Source organism: Lissotriton vulgaris, chromosome 8 (assembly GCF_964263255.1).
Source record: "Lissotriton vulgaris chromosome 8, aLisVul1.2, whole genome shotgun sequence".
Taxonomy (NCBI): Eukaryota; Metazoa; Chordata; class Amphibia; order Caudata; family Salamandridae; genus Lissotriton; species Lissotriton vulgaris.
The window spans coordinates 305,400,981-305,423,255 of NC_141696.1; the positions used below are offsets into that span (position 1 = coordinate 305,400,981).

The window sequence follows — 22,275 nt, forward strand, 5'->3', positions numbered from 1 at the left end:
TTCGTGGTTTAGTCTGGTTTGAGTTTTGCTTTCCTGTAATAGCTTGTTCACATTTTCTCAGGATGTTTTCCTGCTTGCAGACAGTTTTCTGCACTCAGTTGTTCAGCTTGATTAATAACCCTACTTTTTTCCTTGCAGGTTTTGTATGTTTGATGCACTTCGCTCGTGTCTCCCGCTTGTTGGGTTTGTCTCCCTTCCTGCCTTCCCGTTTGGAGTCTGGATTCGCCATTGTCCCATGGGGCCTCATCCCCCCCAATCCACATGTCTCGGATTTTCTGTAAGTATGTCTTGTGTTTTCTATGCTTCTTTCCATTACAACAGTTTTTATATTGTCATGTGTGTGTTCTCCGTTGTTTCTCACATAAACTCTTTCCATTTTCTAGACTCTCCTTTCCTTCCCTTTTGTCATTTTTGCTATTTCCTCAGTTGTACTTCCCTTTCTTCCACTCTTTTTTTACCTATTCGATCTTTCTGTTAGTTCTGGGAACTCCCAGGGCTGATAGAGGCATTTTCATCTACGTACACATCATCAGTGGTCGCGAGCGGATTGTAGAAGATGGAGCTTCCTGAGCTGCAACGAGAGAATGTAATTTATGTTCGCAGAAATAGACTCTACAAAATTCTTCATAGCAAATGTTTTCTAATGCAATGTGCAGTTACGTTTTTGATTGTTTTAATAACGCTGGTGGGTGGAATCGTCTTTGGTGTGCATTTGATTTTTACGCCGGTAACAACTACAGTACCTCCCCTTGATCCTGCTGCTTCTACTGTTTCTTCTATGCATTCTTTTCACTTGTTTCCTGAACACGAGCAAGCTCGACGCTCAGAATTTATTAATAACACTTTTGTACAGCTCTTGCATCAACACCAACTGGTAGTTAACACTACAGACTGCTGGGTGTGTGGCTTGATACCCCACACTATGGATAAAGGCATTCCCTACCTAGTCTTGCCTTTTAGCTATAATGGATCATTTCAGGCCTTTCAGACCATTTTTGCCTATGCCCTTGAGACCTATCTTCCACGTCCACCACGTTCCACTAAATACAACTCTGCCAACAAAGCTTTAGTCCAGGGAATTATTGACATGATTAAAGACGTCAATAATACTCCATCTTACCCTAGAGATGAATTACGGGTATATTTGAGTTGGAATTCTACGGAGTATCGCCTTAGTTTGGGAGAAAGCAAGCGTAAAAGCTCCACTCCAGTCTGGGTCGTGCCTCACCGAGGTCAAGTCTGTTTGCAAGGAAATGGGAGGAATCCGAGAGCTCAGCTAGGGAGGAGTGAGTGCGTTGAGACTTACGTGTTTCCGTCTAACTCTTCCCCTGCCTTTCTTACTGCTAGGGGTACCTACTTCATCTGTCAAGACAGAGCGTATACATGGCTGCCTGCTGACTTTTCAGGTTCATGTTATATTGCTCGACTGTTGCCTCCAACGTACACTGCTTCTTCAGATTATCACAAGACCAGAGTAGCAAGAGGTGTTTTCAGCAAGGAAGATACCGCTGGTCAGGAAGCTGGAGACTTCTTCAAAGGTTTCCTTCCGTTTTGGGGGCCTATGGCCAATAGTAGAAATCTACGTCAGCTAACACGGGTAGTTGAATCTACTATTACAGAAACTGCTGGTGCCCTTAGTAACTTAACAGCTGAGCTTCAGGCGGATCGTCTCATGACGTTGCAGAACCGTATGGTTCTAGACCTAATACTTGCAGATCGAGGTGGGGTATGCAGAATGATCCAATCGAGCTGCTGTGTTTTTATTCCCAATAATGCTCCGACCGTCTATGAAGCGATCTCTAAGCTACACAAGATTTCCGACTCTATACACGTAGACAAGGGAAACTGGTCCTTCATGGAGTGGTTTTGGACTCTGCTATCAGCGTGGGGATGGAAGGTTCTGATGGTCATTGGTGTCATCCTAGTATTCCTGTTCTCGTGCTGCCTTATTATCCAGTGTGGTCCCGCTTTATGTAGTCTCTGTGCTGCAACCTGTTTCAGAAAACCACCTGCGTTTGGAGAAAAGGCGCGAGAAAGAATGATGATGCAACAACATGTCACTGACCTGATGAGCATAGAGATAGACTCGGACATAGAGTAATTGCCTATGTAAGGGCAAAAGGAGGGTCTGAGGTTCCGTGACGATTTGAACCCGTGTTTTCAACATTGTCGTAAATACATAATTTTGTTATCAGTGAACCGCAAATGATCCATTTAGCATATCCTGGTGTTTTCGCTATGCTACGAGCAAGAGCACTCCTGTTATGAGCACATTTCTGATCTACCCATGGCATCCATCTTAGATCACGGAAGCCATTTTGTGTTTCTTGCCCTCACATAGACAATGGACACGCAGTGACCTCTTTCACCTAAGGACACGTAAGCTTTAGCCGGAGATTCACCTTGCTAGCGACACGTGCACCTTAGAACAGAACACGCCATGGCTACATGACTCGACAGAAGTTGCCTCCTCTGCCTTAGGCCAGTCCTGCTACACTGGTTCTCGTGTTCGTTGGCCTGATCATGATTAGGCGGCCGAAGCTGGTAGCCTTGCCCATTTACGACCCACAAACATCTCTTATCCTGCTTTTCTATCTTCTGCACCTGGCTCTGCTCCTTTCCTTCTGGGCCTTTATTAGGGGGAGGTAACGAAATTTACGATGAGGCGGTCTGGCTCTTGAATGTAAAGTTGACATAAGATTATGATGGAACAGTGGGAACCCCTCATTCGTAATGTTTTGACATCAGATATTGTTGACGATTCCTGTGCAACGCCAAATATTTATTGTTTAAGACACAAAGGTTTAGGAATATACTAACATGTAAAGAATTTGCCCGAAGCCTAATATTTAGTATATAAGGAGCAACCCTCTTTGTACAAATCGAACAGGCTCCTAGATACTGCCCGTGTGTAGTTTCTGTGACTTCTGTGTCCCTGCAGTAATAAACCTTTGGTCTTTGACGCCACCATCGAGAAACTCGTGTTTCTGTTTATTTGTGCACCGAGACAGGTAGAACTCCGGGGTCTTCGGGTGTTATCCCTGACACCTCTGGACGGAACCAAAAAGTCCAGAACTCCAACGGAGTTAAAGCTAAAGAAAAATGTGGTTGGTGAAGTATTTTTTTTGTGAACAACAACAAAGGAGTGACTAGAAAAGGAAAACATTTAAAAGTGAAGTGAAATGTGGAAAAACACAATTGTTTTTTATATTACCCTCACTCACCCAACTATTGGGTGACATGCTTCATCATTGGGTTTTTCACTGGGTAGGTAAAAGACCTAACCAGTGTGCTACGACACCTGCAACTGCAGTGGAGCTGGTTTATATAAAAACAGTGAGTCAAGTGAAAAAGTGAAAAAGGTAAAAGGTGCAGACGCTGATCCAAACCAGACTTTAATGAAGATCGGCGTGAGCATCTGGTTAAAAGGGGTGAGATGGATGATGTAGACCTTAAATTTGGGTCGTATCATCTATATCACAAGGTCGACATGTTTCTGCTCTGAGGGCCAACTTGGCCGAGCTTTCATCAGGACCAAAAGGAAACACACTGGGCGGTATGCACACTCTAAGGTGCACCCTAACCTCAGTGTACACGTTTAGTATTTCCAAACTCACGGTTCTCAGTACCGGTTTAAGAAGTATTTTTTTTGCCTGGTGACGGCAAAAGGAATGGTGCTATCACTCTAGTTCATTAAGCACTGAAGGTCTCCCTCATTACACAAAAGAGGGATTATGAGGGTAGATGGTTGTTTAACAAATTAGAGACTGATGGTGTTTCGCTCTCTCTTTTTAACGTTTATGCCCCTACTTCTGGTGACGCCCCTTTTTGGACCCAATTACATCAACTGATCTCTCATAATAATTTTAAAAATGTTATCCTTGCTGGTGATTGAAACTAAGTTTTTGACCCTTTTCTGATCGGAAATCTAAAGTTTCTTTCAATCTGTCAAAAGCACAAAAAAACTTCACACAAACTATTAAACAATTGCATCTAACTGGTGGCTGAAGGCTATGTAATCCGTCCCTTTACTTTTTACTTTTTAATTTTCACCTCATCAAACCCAATCGAGAATTTACTATATTTTCACATCACACAATGTCTCCCAATCTCTGATATCTGCAGATATAGGCCCCATACTTTTCTCCGATCATGCCCATTAGATAGATATTCTGCCTCATTCTAATCACCCCAGGAGATGGCACTTCAATAATTCTCTGCTTTTAGCCCCTTACTTTAATTCTTTTATTTCTTTTTTCAATTAATATTTTCTTTTACATAGCAACACCACCACACCCTTTTATATAATGTGGGATGCCTTTAAGGCCTCCGCTCGGGATTTCATTATCCGTTATACTTCTAACAAACGGAAAACGGCTTGAGCTTTAAATACAGAATTCCTCTCCAAGATAAAAAAGTTAGAGCATGCTTATTACACCTCTAAGTCGAAACAATGTCTTACTGATTTGATCAATACCATAATTCAGTATAACAAGGATACGACTGACAATGCCTCTTAATTTCTTTTAAACTCTAGTGCCAAATTCTACAGAGGACAGAATAAATCTGGTACATTGTTAGGCAATTATCTTAAGACTAAACAGAATAAACTCCATATAGAATCTACATTAACGGACACCAACACTTCTAAACATAAAGACACTGATATCCTACAAGAATTTCTTTGGTTCTATGAACAACTCTACATACCAGAGATCACACCCACTGACGATATTTCCCTTTACCTCTCCTCAATTCAAAAGTGCCCTTCCTCGTCCTTACATTTAGACCTTCTGGAATTTGATTTATCTCGGACTGATCTCCTCAAAGCTCTGAAAATCCTCAAGAAAGACACGTCCCCTAGTCCAGACGATTTTACTGTTGAATTCTTTTTACATTTTGCCCAAATAATTGTACCTAAATTGCATGCTTTAATCTCCTCTTTTCTTTCTTCTGGTAGTTCCTCAGGCACTTTTTAGAAGCTTTGATTTGTCCTATCCTAAAGGAAGGAAAGGATCTACATTATTGCAAAAACTACCGACCCATTTCCCTAGTTAACAGATTACAAAATCTTCTCGAAATCGTTAGCTCTTCGTTTGGAATCTCATCTCTCTCAACTCTTAGGTAAGAAATAAACTGGTTTTGTCAAAGGGCGTTCCATTTGTTTTTTGACATTATTTCCAAATCCACAAATCTATCAAACCCCCTCGCTGCCATCGCCCTTGATGCTGAAAAGGCTTTTGATAGGGTATACTGGCCTTTCATTTTTCAAACACTAAAATGGTTTAGTTTTGCCCTGAAAATAATTTCCTTGATTTCCCTGCTATATTCGGACCCCAAAGCTGCTCTTATTGCCAATGGTCTCACCTCCCCTTATTTTTCTCTCCATAGAGGAGTGAAACAAGGCTGTCCTTTATCCCCTTTCGTTTTTAATCTTGCCATAGAACCCTTTTTGTCCAAAATAAGACAAAATCATTCTATTTTGAGTTTTCATTTCAAACTCTGTACAGGTTTAAGTAGCGCATATGGCGATGATATTCTTTTATTTCTCTCTCAACCTCACGTTTCCTTGCAGGCATTTTTAATGAAGTACAATCATATTACTTGGTTTCGGATTACAAAATAAATAATGACAAGTGTGAAATGTTATCCTTATCTACTTTTAAGGATGACTTTTCCATTTCTAATTTTACCTGGAACCCACTTCACATACAATATCTTGGTGTATGGTTCACTTCCTCCATTAAATCACTAGTCCCTCTCAAATTTAATAAATGTATAGTGAAGCTTAGCTCTCTCACATCCAAATGGCATACCTTAAATTGACATATTGACACTATTAAAATGATGCTAACGCCAATTATCCTTTATCTTATATCTAATATTCCGGTACCCATTCCTACAAAATAGTTCCTCAAAATTAACTCCATCTTTACCTCATTTCTATGGCTGCATAAAAAACCTAGACTGTCCTTATCAAAGCTAATGCATCCAAAATCTGAAATATCATAATGCCTTTTCACTAAGACATCTTTCCAAAGTAGTTTGTCCTCTCTCTTGATTCACCTCTCTGGATTGATCTAGAGAGCTCCTTCCTCTTCCCTTTTTCTTTCTAAGAATGCCCATCTTTCACATGGAAACCACAAAATGTATGTAGTACAAATATTAAACACTTTTGTAAAAACTTGAATGATCTTCTCCACTTTGAGCCACATGACTGATTCATTTCCCAATTCCAACGTATGGCACAATAACTATATTTGCATTAAGAAAAAACCTATATATTGGAGAACTGGGAGAGATGGAGGCATTATATGGGTACATCAACTATTTGAGAATTACTTCAAATATCTTGTTAGTCTTGCTCACTTCCACAGGCAGCTCTTCAACATTTACTTTTTTCATGTCCACGAGTTTTGAAGTTCTGGAAATTAGTCTGGTCACAAATTAATACTATTTTTGGTACTCACACTCCCCTTACATTTTCACAAATGTTTCTGGGTAGCCTCTCCAATAGCTGGAATAAAACTAAAACACAAACCCAAATCATCGACCTATTGCTGGCTGCAGCCTTTCAGCAGATAACCAAAATTGGAATGATGCTTCTAAACTTTCGTATGTAGCTTGGTGGTACTCTGTAGGTCATAATCACAGACTTGACACTACCTTTGTATTTCCTGTGTCTCAAACAAAAAAAGATTACATTTATGTCTCCTATCAAACAGTTTTGGGACAATAGTGCTAAAAGATCTTTTGCCCAAGTACCATGTATTCAGGAAGTAGCTCAACCTCCTTAAATTTTCTGTTTTTGTAATCGTTCTATATTTACCAGGTTTAAATTAATCTTGTGTTTTAATGTATACCTATTCATGTGTTTTATCCTTTCTTCTTGCCAAGTACGATTACCTGCCTAAATGCTATTAATGATAATTATCAAAATATTTTCTTTTTGATGTTCTTTTCCTTGATACTTTGATGTTTCCTTTATGGCATGTTTTCAATAGACTTATATTTTGAAACTAAAAAGGAAGATAAGGGGAGGTATGCAGAACACAGTGAGGAGAGGTGAGAATGACAAAAGGGCAGGCTTGAGGGACATTGTGGCAATGGAAGATGGAACATATGTGAGTTTGAAAGACAGTGAGAGAGTGTAGAAAACTGAGTGAGAGCTCCCATCGATGTCAGACCAAGAGGAAGATGTGAGAAGAGAATGGGCAAATGAGTTAAGGAAAAAGTCCACTTAAGAGTGACAAGTGTCGGAGGGTACAGAGTGAATGTTAAACAAAGGCAGCATTCACAACAAGAGTAAGATAAAAGACAGGGTGTTGTGAGAGAGAGAGGTTGATGGGGCGGGGAAAAGTAGCTTTTGTTAAAGTGTGTTTAGTTTTTGATGAAACCCAACCAGAAATCGTGAATTTTCAGCATGAAAAAGAAATGGTAATCACACCGGTTGTTAGTGAAAACTCTTAAAGGCAGAATAAGTGCATGCGGTTTACCATCTACAACACACCCTACAGCCCCAAAGACTTTCAAAGCTACAACAGGGCGAAAGGTCTTGAATTACCTGATCATGGCTCTCGGCATAAGCAATACATTTTTCATTGTATCTTCTGTTAGTAAGGGTATGGACTATGTTGCCCATATTCCAGTCTTCATCTTTGAACTCCTTGATAATCTGAAAATTTAAGGGTATACAGATTTAAATATCTAGATATATTTTTTTCACCAAACAAATTGTTACAAAAAATTAGGTTTCCGGTTCTGGCATTGCCACTCATAGTATCGAGTCCCCCTTACAAGGCACAGTCACTTATCATTTGGAAGCCATTTTTTAAACATTAAATTAACACAAATCACAATACCTATCACAAACCGCTTTAAACACAGAAAGGCGAGTTTCTGTAGGTGTACACATTTTGGGCAGTAGAGTTAAAACAACTTCACAGACACTCAGTATTAAGGCTCACCATCTACTGCTTGAAAGTGTTTCATCCTCATGTACGGTCAAATGCTGGGCCTAATCAGGAAAACCAGATTATATTCCTTCTTCCAAATAACCCGTTGGATTATCTTTAGAAATGATTGATCGCAGGACCCCAACTTGTCTCGAGGCAAGATGGCGGTGTAGACTCGCCACGGAGAGGATGCTCTGCTGGAACCCCATCCTACCCTCGACCGTTCTGATGACACTACGGACATCGCATCGCATTGAGAAGCACTGAAAGCGCTAAAAAGTCTTGACGCTTTAGCTTTAGCGCTGAGAAGCGCTGAAAAGAACTTGATGTTTGAGGCTTAATGTCGACGATTGCCTGCTGCTGACAAAAGATACTAGCAGCGGGAACGAGAAAAACCAAATCATCGCAGCTGAAAACACTTCTGGCTCTGAAAGGCTACAGGCACGGCGAGGCGGTGAGACGAGGCGCTGGTTGTGCGCTATGTGAGGAGCGGCGCTGTAGAAGAAAACGTACGATTTTACCGAGGCTCAGAGGGGCATGAGCTCGTGGTTCCAGGTTCCAAGCTCCAGGTTCAAGGTTCGGAGGAAACACTGCGGAGATCGCCAGTACCGGTGCCGCTGCAAGGAAGGAGGAAGGAGGAAGGAGGTAGGAAGGAGGGGCTGCGAATCGGAACTAGGAGCTGAGAGCCAGGGGTCGGGTGCCGGTAGCCAGGGAGCTGAAAAAAAACTGTTGCAAGCTGTAAGGCAGAGGCGGAAGATCAAGTTAGAAGCTGGTGCCTCAGGACTCAGCACTGTGTAAAAAGAAACCTTTTTGAAAAAGACTGCGAGAGGAGAGTGGGGAGACTGGAACTTAAGACTGCGAACTGAGAGCAGTGAAGAGAGGAGTGAAGTGAAGTGCGAGGTGCAGGTGCGAGGTGCAGGACACATTGTGCTTTACTGCTTGACATTGTTACTATTACTGTAAAAGCAGCGCTATTGGGGTGTTTGGAGAAATTTTGGAGAGGATTTCTTTTGAGTTAACCTGAGCAAGAGGGGGGTTTTTCTTAAGGTCGGCAAACTCTATATTGAGAACTGTGAACTGTGAACTGTGAACCAGAAAATACAGGCAATACAACTCCAATACAACTCCAATACTAAACAAATAAACACTACTATTACTATTACTCTCCATTTGTTATACTGCACTACGCTGCCATTCTTATTACAGATTTGATATTTACAAGGCGGAGCCATAGGATAAGACGGAGAAGAAAGTGAGTTCCCCACTGTCAGGAGAAGAGAGTAGGGAGGTAAAACAGTGCTCATGGCGCCAAAGCATACTAAAGTTAGAGTAGTTAAAGGTACCCCAGTGAAAGGAGGAGCAGACGAAGTGTGTATCAGCACTTAAACAGATTTCACCAGCAGTAGTCGCAAGGATTCCTCGACTTACGGAGAAACCAATGGGGAAACAACTAGCTGCTCAACCTCCTGCTCAGATTCCTCCACTAGTCTTAAATACTCCAAAAGGCAACAACACAGTAACAACAGCAATTACTAAAAAAAAAAAAAAGACGAGCAAAAAGATACAGAAGAAGTTGCTGCGACACCCACTGAAATATCAGTAGATAAGTCTACTGTTAGCAATAATATCAATGATCCTGGATTTAACAAACTGGCTCTAACTGATCAGACTGTTCTAGATAATTTAACAGAAACCTCTACATTGGCACTACAAATCACCGAATCAACCCTAGTTGAGGAAAGAGCTGATGAGAGAACCAATAGTCAGGCTGATTAACACTATGATGGCAGCGATAGAAAGGATGACACTGAGAATGAGATACTCCCAGAGGTTAACATTGATGACGAAGAATATGAGGAGCTAGTGGAGGGAGGGGAAACCGACGATGCAGACAAGGATACAGATTACAACTCAGCTCAATTAAAACCTAACAGATCCTCTGCTTTAAAAAAAAGAGGGAAAGCCAAAACCAAAGCAAAAAGAGGAGGGAGGAGCATGAATCCTACCGCATTATTAACTTCATTGATACCCACTATCAGTGGAGGGAAACTGATTGCTGAGTCAATACCGCTGAGTAAATGGGTTCAAATAAAAAAAAGAGGGCCTAAAAATCTGCCATTAGATGATCCCGAGGACAATAATACTGCAGGGAAAAACTCCAAAACTAATCTAAAAAAATCGCAAGTTGCTCTATCCGAGAGTTCTGATCTAATAGGACCAGACTTGGACAATTCGGATAATTCGCCTACCACAGCGACCCCTCCTGCGTCTTTGCCCTCACTTGCACCTGCTTCTGCGAATACATTCCCAATTGTAAACTCAAGGGAAGATAATATTGGACACACTATATCGAGCCAAAACAAGAAATCTCTCGCCTCTACATCTCCCCACAGCGAGGGAACGGTATTATCCAATATCACTATTTCACCTCCACCGATCTCTAGTGAAACATCGACTTCTGCTAATGCCTCATCTCTGGATTGAATTCTGAAAACATTAATGGATCATCGCCAAGAGGTACAAGAACAGTTTTCTAAACTAAGGGAAGATAATAGCAAAATACATAGTTGTCTTCAGGAAGTCACTAGCAAATTGAGTGGAGTAACTAAAGAAATTGAAGAACTACAGCAAAGAGTAGTAGATGTGGAGGAAACTTTAGTCACTACTACGGTCACTTCAGATCGACATAACAATGAGATAGAGAGCTTGCAGAACAAAGTGGAAGATTTGGAAAATAGGCAAAGACGCCAAAATCTGAGACTTTTTGGAATACCTGAAGGATCGGACGGAGCTGATGCAAGGGCATACACTGTAAAAATGCTACAGAGGGCGTTCCCGGATCTGGCTGATCGGGACTGGGATTCTCAAATTCAACGAGCACACAGACTTCCTACTATTCCTAGATCTCAAGAAAGTAAATATCCACGGCCTATCTTAATCTATTTTGGTAACTTTTTGCTGCGACAAGCTGTCTCTATTAAAGCTAGACCAAACACCCCAGTGACAATTGACAATCTAACTTTCTTTGTTAAATCAGACCTCAGCAAGGCCACAATGGATAAAAGGTGAGGAATACGCAAAATGATTGATTCCTTCAAGTCTCATGGAGCAACGGTTTATCTTCAAGAACCCGCCCGTCTTAAAGTTATAAAGTCCGGACATACTCATTTCTTTCATGATGTTAAAAAGGCGGAAGAATATCTTTCCAAAATGAATTCTTAAATAAGAGAAAGGGCGGGGAAAAGAAAACAAGACTTTCATGATTAAGCTATCATGGATGATTATAGACATCAAGAATTTACAAAAATGTTTTTTTTTCTTTTCTTTTTTTGTTGAGCTGATTGGTGAAGTTGATACTCTTAAAAGGGCTATAGGTGCTTTATTTTTCCTTTGTGTATGACAATAATACTGAGGGATGGGGTTCCAGGAGAATCCTCTCTGACTGGCTGCCCCTCAACCGGCAGCAGAAGATAGAGGGAGGCTTCTGGGTATGTACAGGGTTCCGGGTAGGTACAGGGGGGAGGGAACCAGCTGTCCCTAGTGGGTGGTCGGGGGGGTGGGAAGGTGGGAAGGGGGGAAAAAAACTATTGCAAGAGAGAGGGAAGAAAAATTATTGCAAGAGGTAATAAAGGTCAGCTTAAACTAAATAAAATACAAATGAATATGCAGTATGTTAAGTTGAGTAGATACTACTATTGTTTGAATCAACTTAAAATATACAATATCAATGCTTAGGTGTCTCGCTTGGAACGTAGCAGGTCTTAATAGTCAGCAAAAACGTAGACTAGTTCAAGAAGAGCTATACATGTATAAACCTCATCTGGCTATGATTTCTGAAACACACATTGGATTTAAAGACAGGAAATCATTGAGTCAACTAGGTTATGACCTTATTGTTTGTTCTACACTAGGTGCCTCCATCAGGGGAGTGGCCATATTAAAGAAAAAGCAGTTCATGCTAGATATTATAAAGACTGCTGCTGACCCAAAAGGCAGATGGGCGTTAGCACAAGTTCAATATGAGAACAGTAAATATGTATTTGGTGTTGTTTACGGGCCTAATATAGACGACCCGAACATGTTCGACTCATTAAATGTAGAACTTCTTGAATGGGAGGGTTAACTGTTAATAATGGGGGATTTTAACTGCGTGATGAACTAAGCTGAGGACTCTACTAGGCAAGCTTCTTCTTAGCGGATGCGTAAAGTAAGGGCTGCCATAATGGAACTAAGCCGCATACATAATTTGAAGGATGTATGGAGAACTATTCACCCCAATGTAGCAGGGTTTGCATATTATTCACATCCTCATAAGCTTTGCTCTCGAATTGATTTAGCCTGGGCTACTGACAGAATCATTGAAGGATGTATTATTGAACTATGCCTAGAATAACCTCAGACCACAATCCTATACTCTTGACAATAAAGATTGGTAGCATTAGGAAAGACGCACGCAGTTTTACATTCCCAAGATATTTAATATCAGATCTTCTATTTACGTCACAATTGAAAGCACATATAAAAGAGTTTATAGAAATAAATTTGAACTCGGCTGCAATCATATCAGTATGGGAAGCGTGTAAGGCTAGTGTAAGGGGCTTTGCTCAGCAATATGTATTTCGGAAAAATGCAGAAATATGCAACAATCTCAAACAAACTAACTTACATATATTGTCATTGGAAAAAAGATTAGCACTAGCCCTCCGGCAGGGGGCATCGAATAATGACATCGTTCAGATCAGATTAGAACTAGTGGATTTACAATCAGAGACAAAAAAGTACCTGCAAGAGAAGAGTAGCGCCAGAATGCATAAATTCCACTTGTCTCAATATGAAAGTGGAGATAGAATTGGTAAAGTCCTAGCATATAAGGCTGCAGACCAGAAAGCTAAAACTAAAATCAAATCAATTAAGGGCATGGACTCGATTATGTACCATCAACCAGATGAGATTTTAGAACAATTTGCCAAATATTATCACAATTTATATACCCCCGAAGATCGCCCAATCAAAGAAGATATCCGGTCTTGAGAGTGTATTTGAATGGAGACTATGAAAAAGAAGCCGTCAATCTGCTTAGCTCTGAGATTACACTAGACGAGATCAAAACGGCTTTCTTTTCACTTCCTCTGGGCAAAGCGGCTGGGGAAGATCTGCTTCCCATTGAACTCTATAAGATTTGCTCTGAAGAACTTTTTCCTTTATTTAAGTTATTAGTTGATTCAATGGGGGAAACTGGGATTGCCCTTCCTTCATGGCGAACAGCGAAGATCATTTTTTTTAAAAAAAACAAAAACCTGTAGAGGAATGCGGGTCATACAGGCCGATATCTTTGATTAATGCAGATGCGAAAGCGTTTGCTAAGATTCTAGCAAACTGTCTGGCTCCCCTTATGCCAGAACTGGTTAACATGCAACAGCACGGGTTTGTTATGGGCAGAGATACCACGGCCCACGTCAATATGGCCATTACGGCCTTTGATATAGCCAACACTAACTACACCCCACTCGGTATGATTCTTCTTGATGCTGAAAAAGCGTTTGACCGAGTGGGGTGGGAGTACCTATGGGCTGTGCTTGATGCATATGGTATTAAGGGTAGATACCTTGGCTGGATCCAGTCATTATACGATCACCCAATGGCCACGATTAATTATGCGGGCAAAAGCTCTGCATTTTTTTCAATAGAAAGAGGAACGAGGCAGGGGTGCCCTTTGTCGCCCCTGCTATTTGCTCTGTCATTGGAACCCTTTCTTAATGCCCTGTTAATATCTAGCGATATTATTTCTTTCAATCACAAGGAAAACAGCTTAAAAATCACCGCGTATGCGGATGATATCGCTGTATTTACTACTGATGTGTCTAAAGCTGTTCCGGCTTGAACTAAAGAGGCAGATAGATTCCGTAAGGTATCCGGCTATAAACTAAACGCTAAAAAAAAAATCAGGTGGTCGCAAACTATAAGCCAGTAGGAATAGTATCGGGTATATGTAAGAACGCTACCTATCTTGGTGTTAAGATATCGGCCAAGTTAGAAGACGTAATAACCCTCAATTATGACTTGCTTCTTAAAGAAACAGCGGCATCTTTAAAAAAATGGCACAAGATTCCATTAAGTCTTGTAGGTCGCCTTAACTTAATAAAAATGAAAATACTACCTAAAGTTCTTTACCTATATAGATCAATCCCTTTGCGTCTTAATATTGTTTTTTTTTTTTAAACTCGATGGAATATGTAGTATCTTTATTTGGGGCTATAAAAAAGCGCGAAGAGCTCTTAATCAGCTGAAACTCCCAATTGACAAAGGGGGTCTAAATTTTCCTGACTTCAGACTTTACTTTGTTTCCTCTTTTATTGGCCGTTTGCGGAGTTTACTATGTACTGAAAACCCTTTTTTCTATCATAAGTTTATGTTAGGTCAAGATAGTAATCAATTTCTTTCTAGAGTAAACAACCCTAACTATTTTAAAAGAGTTAAGTTTAAGACTGCTAGACACGCCGCCCAAATTTGAAAACAATTAATGGCACATGAGAAAATCTCCTTTTTTAATGCAGAATTAAGATTATGGGAAAACCCTGGATTACCTGGAATCTTTTCGGAAGGGACAAGAATAGCTTGGACAAGGCACGGCATAATCACACTGGGGGATATGTATGGCACTAACTTTTTTTAGGATTTGAAGCACTAAAAAACATATATAAACTGAATGATGGAATGTACTTCAAGTATATGCAAATCTATGATTATATCGTTCACAAGATGAAAGTGAGGGAAGTTCAGCAATCAGACATTCTTAAATGTGTGTACTCAAAACGGACTAAGACTTATTAGTGAAGGTTATTATAACTTGAACAAAGAAAGATAATTGTGCTAAATTGGCTCTTAAATGATCCGATCGACTGGGTGTTAACATTTCCGCCAAACAGATCTCCACTACACTCACTCAAATCAATAGAGTGATGCATTCTTCTAACATTAGGCTTCAAGCATATTGTACGGTTTGTCAACTTTATTACACCCCAGAAAGGATTGCTAGCTGGGCTCTAGAAAATCAGGCTAATGAGCGCACCAGGTGCTCTAAATGTTTATTAGAAGCTGCAAACATAGAGCATATGCTTTTTTCATGTCCCGCTTTAACTAACTTTTGGAAAGGACTAGAAATGATACTTAATAAGAATTTGCTTGTTTTTCCACCTTTATCTGCTCATCTGATTTTATTAGATATCCAGGATGTGAACAGTCCAAACAGGGACCTTATTTCAATTATTTTTGCATGTGCCAGACTAACTATTGCCAGATCTTGGATATCGCCAGATCCTCCTCATACAATGGAGTGGTGGAGTCTAGTAAAGGAAATTTACACAATGGAGATTGCTCTGGTGAGACTATGGGGTCCTAACTCTTTGAAGAAAAAAGAGAAAATCTGGATTAATTTATTTGGATAAGAATTGGGGAAGATGTTGGTTGGCTATTAGAGACATTTTTGCAAACTGAAAGATCATTGTTTTTTTGTTGCATATGATGTGTTAACTGGTGTTATCTACTTCTGTTTGTACATATTTTGTTTCTCTTTACCTCTTGCAATATCAATAAAGAGATTTAAAAAAAAAAAGAAATGATTGATCGCTCTTGATATCAATTTTCGCAAAGAACTTTCTTAAATCGGAGTTTTGTGATGTCAGAAGTACCCTGTTTTTTAATGCCATCTATTGTTAAGTTCACTAAGTAAATATATGAAGAATAATGACAAGACTTCAACTAAAGTGCAACCCTGTCTTTCAGGTGTGGTGTGTACCATGGCTTTTATAAAGAACTGTATTCACAAACAAGCATTTGCAATGCAAAAGGTCTCATTTACAGGTGTTTAAGCTCTTGGAATTGTAAATGACAATGCCTTTTATTTATGTGGTTTAAAAAAAAAATAAACAGATAAATAAATGTAATTGTCATATACAATGCCAATTGCTTGAACTCTTGCAAATGTGAGACCTATTGCATTGCAAGTGTGTTAGGAGAGAGCTGACCTGCCTTTTTCTGCTTGTAAGAGCAGGCAGGACAAAGCTCTTTGAGAAATAAGTTCTCCGAGGCTGTAATTTAAGCCTACCAAGCAACAAACCACGTAACGGGGGTGTCGCCATGGGATGTTACAAAAGTGGGAAACGGTGGCACTAAGGAGGGACTACGAAGCCTATAGACTGATGACCGCGCCCAGCGCCAGAACCCCTGGCCCCCCCCGAACGCCACGACGCCCGTCTCCGCTACGATGCCAGCACCCTCCACGCACTCAACACCGGACAATCAAACACCTGCTTCCTGGCCGCCCGAAGCAAAGCCCATGACCCTTTTCCTGCAGGAGCCTCAGCTTCACCAGCCTCCGAGCTACCAAACCACCCACAGAGAAAGGGCGCAACCACCTAAGATACTTTCTACGCAACACCCGCTCCGCCAGGAAACACTCCATCAGACTACGAGACCTACTCGACTCCACCTCCCCAGACATCGTCTTCCTGACGGAGACCTATTGAACCCCGCCTCGGGACCAGACATTGCCATAGCCATCTCCGAAGGCTACAAGATCACCCGCAGGGACCGCACCAACGGAACAGGAGGAGGAATCACCATCGTCCATAAGAACACCCTCAGAGTCTCGACTAGCACTGCCGAACACCTGCACTTCCAGGTCCACACTGATCCCAACACCACCCTCAGAGGAACCCTCATCTACAGACCCCCAGGTCCACGGCCACAGTTCAGCGACGCCATCGCCGACTTAGTCAGCACGCATGCCCTCGCCTCCACAGACTACATCCTCCTCAGGGACCTGTACTTCCACATCAAGAACAACAACGACACGCACTCCACCACCGTGAATGACAACCTCGGACTCAGACAGCTCTTCACAACGCCCATCCACTCTGCCGGCCACACGCTTAACCCCATCTTCTCCGCAAGCTCCCATCTCTCCTTCAGCCACACCACCGAACTCCACTGGACCGACCATCGCTGCATCCACTTCACCTTCCGGAAACCCACCACGCACCACTGCAGTCAACAGATCCCTCGCCGATGCTGAAGCAAAGTCATCGAAGCCCAGCTAAACACCACTCTCGCCCGAAGCCCACCTGTCGACCCAACCGACAACGCCACTCGCGACATTAGACAGTGGATTGACGACTGCGCCAACACCCTCGCCCCTCTCAAGAAACCATTCAGACACACCAACAAGAAAGCCAGTTGGTTCACCACGGACCTCCAGGCATCCAAGGAAATCTGTCGAAAACTAGAGAAGAAATGGCACTACGAACAGACATCGGACAGCCACACAGCCCACAAGAACGACACCCGCAGACACCATCACCTAATCAGATCCTCCAAAAGGGCCTCCTTCAAAGACCGCCTAGACTACAACACACACAACAGCAAAGAGCTCTTCAACATCGTGAAGCAGCTCTCCAACCCCAGCTCCAACACCAACGACATCCCACCTTCGCAAGACTTGTGCAACGCCCTCGCCATCTTCCCCCGCAAGATCGCAGCCATCCATGACAGCTTTAACACCCTGACCTCCCCGACAGTCACCGAGACCCCCGACCTCACTGACACCATCCTCACCAATCCCCTGTTCACCTGGACCAACAAACAATGACAACATAAAATCATGAACACCAGCCACTCCGGCTCTCCGTCAGACCCATGCCCACACAACATCTTCAACAAAGCCTGCTCCACCATCACACCCCATCTCTACAACGCCATCAACATCTCCTTCGAGACCACGACCTTCCTGGAAAGCTGGAAACACGCTGAGATCAACACCTTACTCAAAAATCCCAAGGCAGATCCCAAGGACCTCAAGAACTCAGACCCATCTTCCTGCTCCCGTTCCCAGCGAAGGTCATCGAGAAGACAGTCAACAGACAACTGACCAGCTACCTCGAGGAGAACAGCATCCTTGATCAGCCCCAGTCCGGGTTCCGCAGCAACTACAGCACCAAAACGGCCCTCATCGCTGCCACTGATGACATCAGGATCCTACTGGACAATAGCAAAACCGCGGCCCTTATCCTCCTAGACCGGTCGGCCGCCTTCGACATGGTCTGCCACCGCACCCTACACACACACCTCCACAACACTGGGATCCAAGACTAAGTACTGGACTGGACCACCTCCTTCCTCTCCGGCAGAACCCAGAGCATCCACCTCCCCCCTTTCCAATCCAAAGCCACAGAGATCATCTGCGGCATACCCCAAGGATCATCCCTCAGCCCAACATTGTTCAACATCTACATGGCACCACTCACCCACGTCGCCCGACTGCACAACCTCAGCATCCTCTCCTAAGCCGACGATGCCAGCTGATCCTCTCCCTCACCAAGGACCCCCTCTCTGCCAAAACCAACCTCCATGAAGGAATGAAAGCAGTCGCCGAGTGGGTGAAGACTAGCTGCCTAAGCTGAACTCAGACAAGACGGAAGTCCTCATCCTTGGCTCCACTCCCTCAGCATGGGAGGACTCCTGGTGGCCGACTGCACTTGGAGCAGCACCGACACCCACTGACCACGCACGCAACCTAGGGTTCATTCTTGACGCAACACTCTCCATGACCAAGCAAGTCTCATCCTTCTGCTTCAACACCCTCCGCAAGCTCCGCAAGATCTACAGGTCGATCCCCACTGAAACAAGAACAGTCACCTAGGCCCTCGTCAGCAGCAGACTGGACTACGGCAACACCCTCTACGCAGGAGCCTCGGCCAAACTCCTGAAACGACTACAACACATGCAGAATGCCTCCACGTGCTTGATCCTCAACATCCCTCGCCGCAGTCACATCACACCCCTCCTAAAAGACCTGCACTGGCTTCCCATCAACAAGAGGATCACCTTTAAGCTCCTCTCCCACGCACACAAAGCACTCCACAACACCGGACCCACATACCTCTACAGACGACTCATCTTCTACACTCCGAACCGCCATCTCCGCTCCCCCGACCTCACCCTCGCCACTTTCCCCCGCATCCGAAGAGCGACAACTGGCGGCAGATCGTTCTCCCACCTCGCCGCAAAACCTGGAAGACCCTCCCCATCCTCATAAGGCAGACCCAGGAACTACTTCTCTTCAGGAAGCTACTCAAGACCTGGTAATTCCAGCAGTAGCAGCACCCCCCCCCCCCCCAGCGCCTTGAGACCCTCATGGGTGAGTAGCGTGCTATACAAATGTGTTGATTGATGTAAAGCCACAGTTTACAATGGACAATGACAACTTATTTAATTTATTTATAAAGAATTATAAAGCGCACAGCTACCCGACAGGGTTTCCTGGCGCTGAACAGGACCAGACGTAAGCCACAAGTTGCAGAGGGAACAGATGGAAGTTAAACTTGATTATAAAGGAAAGTCATTTTTTGCAGACAACTAGGAGCAAGAGACAGAAACTAAGTTCCAAAGGAAGAAAATTCCACAGTGTGGGGCTAAGATAGGCGAAAGAGCACCCGCTCATACGGGTAAGGCGGACTCTGGGAACAGAGACAGGCTTGCTGGTCTCAGCTGTTGAGTGGGCACGTAAGGAATGATCAGTCTTTGTATGTAAGGAGGCAACACGCCATGTTTGGCCCTAAACATAAAATAAGGCCTTAAACTCAACACGACAATGAAAAAACTGGGCAGAGAGTGGGCAGAGCTTCATGACCATACCTTAATACAGCATGCCTTGCAGAGCAGCGCATGCGCTGACCAGGCTCGATATAAAAAGGATTTCTCAGGTCAAGCTTTTCCTTCTAGAGGGCTGGTGGTGACGCATGATAAAGATGTTCCCATAAGGCATACCCTGCTATTAGAACATTCACTGACGCATTAAACTGTTTGAATACTGCACTTTTAGGAACTGGCACTGCAAACAACTCTTGTGCGCTCTAAGCATGGTGAAATACATATTAGGAATTGCACTACAGCAAACTGTGAGGACGTGTGATCAATTGAATAACTTCAACCAACATGAAACACAGAGGCACACAATTTGTATTTTTGAAGCCTGCAATTGTCTTATTAAAGCACGATTATCAATTTTATTTGATGATTAATTAAAACATATTGGCCCTTGCCTTCCCAAATGAAATGTACGGAACTCCATGGGATGTACTCCCAGGGGGAACACATACATGCAGTCTTTAGAACACACAAACACACGTGTGCTTCACAGCACTGCATTCCGCTCATGTAGGCAAAGCGAGTTATGAATACAGCTGCCGAACTTTAACAGAGAGGGCCAGTAGGCTCCTGAACTAGGACACAGGAAATAGCCAGCCATTCTCCTATCCACCAATCGGGTATGCTGCTACAACCACGCTCATATTCTGCAAGTATGGGTGAAGGCAGAAGCCCAACACATTCTGAGGGAATCATTTTTAGCACCTCTTCTGGTGAGGACACATTCATTTTTATTAGGCACAGGGAGATTAAGTGATTTGCCCAGATTCACAGGATGTGGAGCGTAGTTGCCGAGACTCGACTCAAGTTCCGCAGCCTCGATGCCGACCACACTGGCCGTAAGGCTATATCCTCTCACCAATCTTTAATGTTGGATGTGGATGTGGGTATTGCACGTTTGTGGACCATTGCTATCCTATCTCCACCAGTTTCAAAAGTGGATTTCTGAAAATGGTTGGTTGGTTGTTTGTTGGATTGTCCTGTACAGTGGTAGATGTGATGTATATGTTAACTTTTATAATTTTCCATTGTATTTTGATAGTTGTGATATCCTGGGGATAGTTGTCAACTGGATTAAAAGCTACCTCAAGGATACATCCAAAACGGTTTCAGTAAATCTTGTCAGTTCTGTACTATTCTCCTGCAAAGTAGCAATGCAACACACTAATATCATTGTAAAAATGACAGGATATCTTACTAAAGACAGCATGACTTGGCAAAATCCTAAACACAATAGAATGTCGAATGCTAAAATGGTTTAATGCTGAATGTAAGCAGGTACGTAAGTCCCTAGGGAGCGCAATCAGAGAAGGGGATCCCGTCAAAGTACGCATGGCTAGACAAACCTCTAAGAAAGCACAACATAAGGCCAAGAAAAATTGGGATGCGAATAGATGGTTGGACCTCAAACGTGCCTGTGAAAACAAAAGTTCAAAATAGTTCTGGGATGCTTTAAAATGGGGCAGAGGTAGTCAGCCAACAGAACCAATAAACCACGTAAGCCAGGACCAATGGGTTAGCTATTTCAAACCCCAATATGCTTTTTGCTCTGTGATAGTGAAATGGTTGAGCTCTCATATTCTTGTTATTGTGGCCCGGCTTTTAGTGAGGCCGATGTTAGCCTTGCTCTGGGAGCCGTATCGGGAGGTACAGCACCGGGTCCCGATGGAACCCCATCTGACATTTAACTTTTTGAACAAGTTAAATGAAGCAAATATAATATGATTTTAGCTAATGAAATAGCAAAGGGCGCACCAGTCCCGGCATTGTGTAAAGGGGCTGAGGTAATTCCTATTTAAAAAAAAAAAAAGGGGGGATAGATGTCAGCCTGGAAACTTTAGACCCATTAGCTTAATTGATTCCTTCAAAAAAATCATGGGCCGACTTGCATTAAACAAGGTGCAAGACTGGGTGGATAAGCAGGGTATATTATCACTACTCCAGGCGGGGTTTTGGGCAAGTACCATTGAGCCGATATTTAGCTTCACAATGTTATACTGGAACATGGTGGTCATAGGCAAGGGCAGCTTATATGCTGAATTGTGGACCTTAAGTCAGCTTTCGACCTCGTCTCCCGTGCCAAACTATGGGTAGTATTACAAGATCTGGGTATGCCCCACAAACTATTATCACTTATAACTAGACTTCATGAGGGAAATTTGGCAATAATCAGATGGGGCACACAAGGACAGACCACTAACTCTATCCCTTTAGAAAGAGGTGTGTGCGATGGTAGCGTAATGGCACCTACATTATTCTCCTTTTTCCCTAACAGGATCGCAAAATTTATGGAAACAACCCCTACTGATGCTCCTGTTCTAGCTAGTGTGAGAATACCTATTTTAATGTACGCGGATGACACGTTGATAATCGCTAAAACACCAAGCGGTCTCCAGCAAGCAATGTTGCTCTTTGAAGAGTTTTGCCATCTGCGGGACAGGAAATCAATGTGTCAAAAACTAAATTTATGACTTTTAATCCACATAGATATTTCAAAGGGGGAGTCGTACTGAACAACCGACCGCTAGAACAGGTAAAAGATTTTACATATTTAGGGGTCACAATGCAGGGAGACATGAAGTGAAGCACAAGCAAATACTTGTGTAACAATATATCT

At 42.8% G+C, this 22,275-nt stretch overlaps 1 protein-coding gene across 1 annotated transcript in view; it reads right to left on the minus strand.

Annotated features, from left to right (window-relative positions):
* The window catches only part of GBE1 (1,4-alpha-glucan branching enzyme 1), a 594,445-nt gene that overhangs the window by 243,810 nt on the left and 328,360 nt on the right, over positions 1-22,275 (minus strand). Inside the window, exon 9 of the mRNA XM_086934076.1 lies at positions 7,565-7,675. Within this exon, the coding sequence (XP_086790202.1) occupies positions 7,565-7,675 (111 nt within the window). The remainder of the gene's footprint in view (positions 1-7,564; positions 7,676-22,275) is intronic.